Source organism: Daktulosphaira vitifoliae, unplaced genomic scaffold (genome assembly GCF_025091365.1).
Source record: "Daktulosphaira vitifoliae isolate Bord-2020 unplaced genomic scaffold, ASM2509136v1 Scaffold_4, whole genome shotgun sequence".
NCBI lineage: Eukaryota > Metazoa > Arthropoda > Insecta > Hemiptera > Phylloxeridae > Daktulosphaira > Daktulosphaira vitifoliae.
The window spans coordinates 30,923,765-30,932,175 of record NW_026099575.1 but is presented as its reverse complement, the minus strand read 5'-3'; the positions used below and the strand labels follow the sequence as shown (position 1 = coordinate 30,932,175).

General features: G+C 28.3%; 1 protein-coding gene across 1 annotated transcript; it reads right to left on the bottom strand.

Moving 5' to 3' along the window:
• Positions 1-3,424: 3,424 nt before the first annotated feature.
• Positions 3,425-8,034, bottom strand: LOC126903516 (uncharacterized). The gene is made up of 3 exons (XM_050681690.1): positions 7,895-8,034; positions 5,760-5,905; positions 3,425-4,809 (listed from the first exon to the last, which is right to left on the bottom strand). Exons 1-3 carry the CDS (start codon positions 7,913-7,915, stop codon positions 3,738-3,740), a joined length of 1,239 nt encoding a protein of 412 aa, XP_050537647.1. The 5' UTR covers positions 7,916-8,034; the 3' UTR covers positions 3,425-3,737.
• Between the last annotated feature and the right edge of the window lie 377 nt (positions 8,035-8,411).

Here is an 8,411-nt window from a genome sequence, read left to right as displayed (position 1 = left end):
CTAAATACAAGTTATATGCATTACTAGTGCAAAGTATGTAATCGATGGAGGATTTCTCCACTATAAAGTTATTTGACAAATTTATCAAACAAAATTTTTTTCCATTTTCCCATTCTAAATTTTGATAGAATATATCTTCAACAAAAGCACAATTTTCTTAATCTTCAATCTTCAATCTTTATTTGTATTGAATTTGTACGCCATTGACATTTGCAATGTTCACATGTAATAGAACATTTAAGACCTGTTTTTCAGCAGCCACAATTTTTACCAGCTACAGCACCTGACTAAAAGCCGTTTTATGACAATTATCTTTATTATTAGCAAAAATTCCGGTGGCAATTGTCATAATATAATTGTTGTTTGGGAATGTACAATTTAGCGTTTAGCTGGGTTTAAACAATATAGAGTCAAATCAATTACCTACTCTATCGGTTGTATCTTAATATACACTACACTTTAATGATACTATAAATAAATAAACTCACACATACACACATATGCATTTATAACATTGTGTCTAATGTAAGTATAACATGATAAAAAATAACCGTAAAATGAAAAAAATTGGAAAATAAATTTTAGTACTCATATTAAATGTAATGTAACTCGAAAAATATTTGTTTAAATGAAAAAATATAAGATACCTTTTTTGTTTAAAATTATTTTTTAAACAACTTTTGTACGAAACTTTTTTTTGTAAGTTAAATATTTTTTAAGAAAATTAAAAAAGCTCATATTTTTGAACTTTAGCGAGGCTGTAAAAAGAAAGCTCAAGTACAATCGATGAGGATTTTTAGTATGTCATTATATATATCTTAATTCAACTTAAAAAAAAAAAATTTGGTTGTGAATTTTTTCCGCCATTTTTCCTTCGTTGACTGGCCTAATTATCAATTTGTAAAAAATAATTTATATTTAAATCATCTTATTCCATTATGTTAGGCGGAAACTTTTATTATTAGAACAAGTTATAAACAATTTTTAATTATTATTCTAATCACAATATTGTGATGTAAAAGGAAAAAATACCAAATATGGGCATTTTTTTCCTTAGACTTTAAAATCCTAGTATTATGAAAACATTTTTTTCAATTATTACTAATAATAAAAATTTGACACTTTTTTGGCGATATCTATATAGAAATGGTTTGCTATTTACTACGAAAAAATAAATCATTGATTGGTAGAATTTTAGCCATAGAATGTGTCTATTTACCAGTTTCTCATAATAAATAATATGTTGCTCAGAAATTTATGTCTAATTATTAGTAAAAGTCTTTCATTTATTGAACTCTGAGAATCTAGTTTTTCTATTTTATTATAATTAAAAATAGCAAGAGATATGAAAGTTAAAGTCCTTTAAGTATTATTATTTTAAATATTATATTATTATTATATATTGAGTTATTTTTTTAGTTGACCAAATTCTTTTTTAGAAAAAGGAGCTAAAATTGTTATATAAAACTAACAAATTATGCACTTTTGCAATGCATAATTATGGTCGTCATAAAGTAATAGGAATACATGTAGTTGAATATAAAATAAAATATTTAGATGACAATTATCATAAATATATTTTAAAACAACAAATATGCATTAAATAAATGTTCAGCTACTTTATAAAATCATTAAGGTAATAAGCTTATATAAATATATTGAATACAAACATTTCTTTATAGTACTATATTCTAATATAACTCTTCAATGAGTTTTACAATACAATTTTAAAAAAAAAAGAGAAGTCTCTTAGCTATACTTATTTATTATCCCCAGTTAAAGAATTATAAAGTAATTATTAAAAAGCCTAGAACAGTCGCTTAGTGAATTACAATATTCTTTGAATTTTAACAGTGATAAGCATCGCTAGCATATAACACTTTGTTGCAATTCTTGTTTAGTTTATAAAGACTAAACAAAACATTTCATCAAAAATTTAAAAAATTTCTTTTTCTAATTTTATAAGCTATAATTTGCTATAGGTTTAAAGGACTTTCAAAAAATATGCCGTTAGCAAGGTAAATTTTTAAAATATAGTCAATAAATTTCGTAAGGATTTTTTTATATTTTAAAAAGTTATTTTAATGTAGATTAAAAACTAAAAATGTCAATATCGACTGTTTTATATCAATTGTAATTTTTTGCATTGGATTATCCTTTATTATTAGAATGAGGAAAATCTTTCCAAATTGTGACGCTGAAATTTTAACTAGATATGATTCATGATCTTTTAACGTATTGTTGAGCAAAATTGGGTTTGTAGAAGCGAATTTATATGGAGAAACTAAATTTATTTAAAGTAAATAAGAAATTGTTAATTATTTATAAAATTTTATTTATTATTATATTTTAAACATTTTAGACCGAAATTTACATTAATTGGTATAGCAAAGTTGAACATATTTCAAGTTCATTTGTCTGTTAATATAATCCTTATTATACAATTTATTTTATAATAAATTATATAATGTTCGGATTTAAATATTTTTTCGTTTAATGTTTAAAATGATAATAACTTTACTTTAAAATTGGGTTTAACGTTATTTCACATTTAAATGTCATTAAATTTTTATGTTTAACATGTACAAGGGGTTTAACTCGTTATCAAAAAGTACATAGAAAATATTAGAGGCTACTTATTCCTACATTAAATTTTAAAATTTTTTAGATTTTTCTGATAGTAAATATATATACAATCCGAGTACTGGGTTGAGCTCAAATCCTAAAAAGGAGGTCGGACAATGGAGTAGTTAAGAGAGGAAATATTGGATTATAGCCTCTCCATTGACCAATTATTATTATTAGTAATAAAAGATTCCAGCGCTAGTAAGAACCTATGAAAAGCTAAAACACCAAAAAGGTTATTAGCTCCCCCAAGCACAAATCTTGGTTATGTTACTGAGGCGGTCATACAGCTTTACTCATAAGCGAAATATCGGAAACACCTTTATTATGTATTAATTATTAATATATATTAAAGAATTTGAAGAGTTTTAACTTTACGAAATAATAACTCAGTAATTTTTGTTTAAGATTTAAGTGCTCACATTATTTATTGATATATTTACCTTTACTTACACTTAGATTAGATAGACTAATTAAGCTTAAATACTTACGTTTGTATGTATACTCGTATGAATAAATGTATTTGTGTTCAGTCATATTTGGGTTATAGAGAAAACTTCATCTGTTTGTTATACTTATTTCATTGTATAACTATCAAATTCCTATTCAAAACCATTTTTAAACACATTATATTATGTACGCGAACACCCACGTCACATGTTGAAATATCGTGTCGTTAAATAGCTAGTTTAACAATGAATTGATGATATTGTGGTGACATTGTACATTGTACAAGTAAAAGTAAGTTATTTAACTAAAAATAACAATACTATTTTAAAAAAGTAAAATCTATATAATGTTGATTTTATTTAAATATATATTTATTAGCATTTTACTGAAATGATTTTAATATTCAGCATATTTAGGTTTTGATTTAATTTTTCTTAAGTTTAAAAATATTCATTATTTATACATTTTGTTTTACTGAATCTAAAAAGAGAATAAAAAGCAAAAGTAGTTAGGTAGAAGTAGTATTATTTGGCTTAAAATGCTAACATTTTAAAAGTAAAAACACATTTTAACAACTTAATAATATATAATAACAATATTTACAAATTGATGTTTTCATATATACACAACATAGGTTGATGATGTGAAACATGGATCAGTCTTCATTTTTTCTTATATCCATCATGAGCGTCGTGGTGCTCTTCATGATGATGATGGTGATGCTCTTCAATTGGGAACCATTCAGATATCCACACTGGTTTCCAGATTTTCTTCCATGCTGGAAGCCAAATTTCTTTCCAATCGGGTATCCAGATTTGTTTCCAGTCTTCTTTCCATTCTAATTTTTTGTCTGGAATCCATATTTCGTGTTTTTCTGTTTTCCATTCCTGTTTCCAATCTTCTTTCCATTGCAATTTCTTATCAGACACCCAGATTTGTTTCTTTTCAGTGCGCCATATTTGTTTCCAGTCTTCTTTCCATTGTAATTTCTTGTCTTTAACCCAAATTTGTTTTTTAGCTGGCTTCCATACTTGAACCCAGTCTTCTTTCCATTCTAATTTCTTCTCAGGTACCCAGACTTCTTTTTTCACAGTCTTCCAGACTTTCTTCCAATGTACCTTCCACACTACCTTTTTCTTCCATAAATCGTGTGCTTCATATTCCCAACCATGATAGTCTTTGCCCAGGTGTTTAGATCCGGGAACGTAGGCTTTTACTAATTCTGGGACCCAAATCTTATGCCAATCTGGTACATGTTCTTCCTTCCAGGCTGGCACTTTAATGATTTTCCACACTGGTTTGTAAACCTTCTTCCAGTCTGGAACTTTAATATCTTTCCATGCTGGGACTTCTATAGGGACCCATATTGGCTTGTAGATTTTCTTCCAGTCTGGTACTTGGATTTCTTTCCAAGCTGGCACAGAGATTGGAACCCAAATTGGTTTGTATATTTTTTTCCATACTGGCACATGTACTTCTTTCCAACCTTGTTTTTTTGTTGGAACCCAGATTGGCTTGTAAATTTTTTTCCACGAAGGCTTCCAGATTTGTTTCTTTCCTGGTTTCCATGTTTTTACCCAATCGGGTTTCCAGATAAGTTTCTTCTTCCAGTAGCCTTTAAGTTTTTCTTCGTGATGATGATGTTCTTCATGATGATGATGATGGTCGTCCCCATTACCATAGCTGATGTCGGGCACACCAATGCGTTTTTGTGCTTGTAGTTGATTCGGTTGCCTATATAAATAAAAATAAAACCTTTATTACTTAGGGTAAATAATTTAAATAGCTTTATACTCATGTCAGTTTTTACAATCTTCAAGTTCGTGTTGTTTGTTGTGTTATTTCTACAAAAAAGTCATTGTGTCTATCAACAAAACAAATACTAGTTTTTGACACACCGAGTAGCCAAAACTAAAACGTTGGCAGCACAATAGACTTAAACGTTTTGATTTTCTATAATGTCGCCGTAAACATTGGCTACACTAAAATGGTCTGTTTGTGTATTATCTATAGTCACTGTTACTAATTTTTTTTTTTATGCTGCAAATTGGAGATGTCACGTGATTTTCTACATTAGTTTTCTCCACGTAGTATTTTTTAATAAAGTTTCTGATATAGAAGTCTATAAAATAATATTCTATTTAAATATGAACGACGGAATTGGTTTCGCACGATTTACACTTGACCAAAACAAATTATTACTATCGTTTACCTTAATAATTTTTATTAAAAAATTATCAAGGAACCCCGGGGAGGATATGACTTTTCAAGAGTAGTAAATAATGTCTACAATTTCAAATTTATGATACTCTACGCTCTGGGTAATTGGAGAAAATATGTCTTATTTTAGTTTTCACTATAACTAAGTTTTAAAAAACTCTTCTTGGATATGTATAAGGAATCGATAAAGTTATTAAATTTTAATATATTTAGACTGTGAACTTAACCGTACAAATTATTCAGAACAGTACATCATCAGATAAAAATATTTTGTTATAAAATAATAATTTATATTATAGTTATGTGTACATTTAAATATTTTTAAGAGAGTTGCAAGTAATAGTACTATGTTTTTGTTGTTTGTTCAGATAAATATTTTTTCTTATAAAAAACAACTGCTTGCTGTTAATAAGTTATTAATTTGTGAGTTATTATTATTATATCGATTGCTTAAATATACTTACTGCAGACCAGATTGTTCGTAATTGCTGAGTGACTTCTTTTCACGGATATTAACATCTCCGTCTTTTGGGAAGGCGACTTGCTGTTGTGGCAAGTCGACTGCCTTTGACCAAACGAGAGCGACGTTGGCCAATAAAGCTAGGAACACCTGAAATCAAAAGAAAGAATGCAAATTATTTTTGCCATTTTTATTGAAAAAATTATTCATTCAAAACTGCGCTTTCACCACCGAATCGACATCGAAGAAAAACATATTTATAAACACATAAACAAACGCATGCGTTTGTGGAGTAGAGATACGTTTTGTATAGATAAATATCCGGAAATCACGAACTAAAAAATGCTGATCTCGCACAAGACTTTCACCCGCGCTTGTTATTACGGCATGCGGTTGTATGATCCATTTAGCTGCTTCAAAAATAACAAATAGTACCAAAGTAAGAAAAAGCGTGCATCGCCTTGGGATGCATAAAAATCTGTTTATACTATTAACGCATAGTAAAATTATAACCACAAAAGAGGTGGCAAAACTAGTTTTCTTGTTTCTGCAACTAAGTTTGTTCATATATTTATCAACATATGAGTAAATTTTCACTGACCAAAGCGCACAAACTTGTATGTTTGCTTTGATCTTGTAGTGAAAGTGTTTGAAAATACGTTTGTTTCTTCCCAGAGGCTTGCGTCATAATGTTGTTTTAATTTTATCGTATGATAGTTTTAATAAAATTAATTATTATTATAAACTTGATGTATTTAAACAACACATCTGAAAAATTTCCACCTAAAATGAATTACCCACAAGGAGAATTACTTAGTCTAAAATTTTGTCTGTCATCATCAACAGCGACTAGTTTACCTCTGTTGTTAATCAATACAAATATGAAATAAATTTAAGTGGGAATTTATGTTCTGAACAATAAATAATGTTTGGTTATTAGCCGCGGTAGCGTATCCTTTGACCCTGTCAGACACAGAACTACAGACTTGACAGCAACTATAATAATTACATCAATGTCAGCCAATCAACAATTGATAGCTAACATTGTATAATTACTGCAATGCATTATATGTTCTTTTGGCGGTCTATTGAAGAAGAACATTGCAATTTTAAATTAGCTCGGAGCAAATACAATTACAGATAAAATAATTTATTTAAAACTATTAGATCGCCTAATTAAAAAAAAAAAAAAAATATGTGACATAAATTAGGGAAATACCACTTATGCAATTTAGAATATATGAAGTATCATATTAAGTGTAAAATAAATGTTTATATTGTGCACAAATTTATAACGAGTTAATGCATATGGGTAATGAAGTTAACTTAATAATATTGAAAATGAAAACAAAATCACCGAACTGATACAAACTCTACAGTGCGTATAGTAATATATATAGACATATTTTAGTTGTTTGGACCTAATCTCCAGCTAAATCGCTAAAACCAACATTTGTGTGTAATTCAATTTTACCTTAATTAATGTTCGCAGACAAGGTGTTTTTATTAGTATGATGTAAAAACTCAGTCTAACTAAACCGTGTTCTACCGACGTTGAAATTGCCGGAAACGGCGGGAAAGTGTGTGGGAAATTTCGTAGATAGTGAAAAATAACAATAAATAAATTGAAAATCGGAACACTAGTGTACTAATTTTTATATTATACATAGTATATATGCATATTCTATGTATTTTATTTACGAATATTATAAATAAAAGAGTAAAAAATCGAATAATAAATATTGCATAAGAGACAATATTAATTAAAAACATAAATGGATGTTTGAAAATCAAAATAAATGTTTATAGTCATTAGTTGTAAATTATTTAATCAGTGAATTTAATAGACATGAGATTATACGATACCACACATAATTTTTGAGTTAATATAGTCCTCCGCCCAAGTCGGTTGCCTATCAAATCCGAGTATGCATACAATACGTTACACTTGTTTATATTAGATAAAAAACACAAAGTTTAATATTGTAAATCGCTATTTGTAATACAACACAAAACGAAATAAAAACCGTTCAAAAATGATAACTGCATACGAATATGATTTATAAAATGTTTTTTAACGCGGAGTATAATGTAGAAAAAAATATTATAAAATATGTATTATATAGTTACTGTACTAACCACTATTTGGTGGCGATCCATAGTGTTTTATACAATGTGTTTACTTAGCTCACGTTGTCTGCAAGTCCGTTGCGGATTGACATGGAGGACCATCCTCCTGAGCGTTTTATATTGAGTTTACTGCGAACAGTGTCCGGGCAAGGTCGTACGTCCCCTCTTTATCACAAATAGTATTCACATTCAGGGAACCTCGTGTACTTTCTTCCCGCCACGGAAGAATCACTGACTTTCACACGAGGCCACGGCGCAACTTGTTGCTATCTTTACGTTGGGTATAGCCGACGGCCAGTATGTAAAAACATATTACGCGAATACAATAAGTTGTATGTTGTATGAAGTTAACTACCCTTTTAGCGTTTTATTTTAAAACTTCAGACCTAGTTTAATTTTGTTAATAATCTTTCTATTAATAGCTCTCCATTTAGTATGGTTGTTCACTTTGATAAAAATGTTTGTTATATTAATTTATGTTAATATATTACAACTTTTTTTCTAAATACACGTAGTAGTAAATACA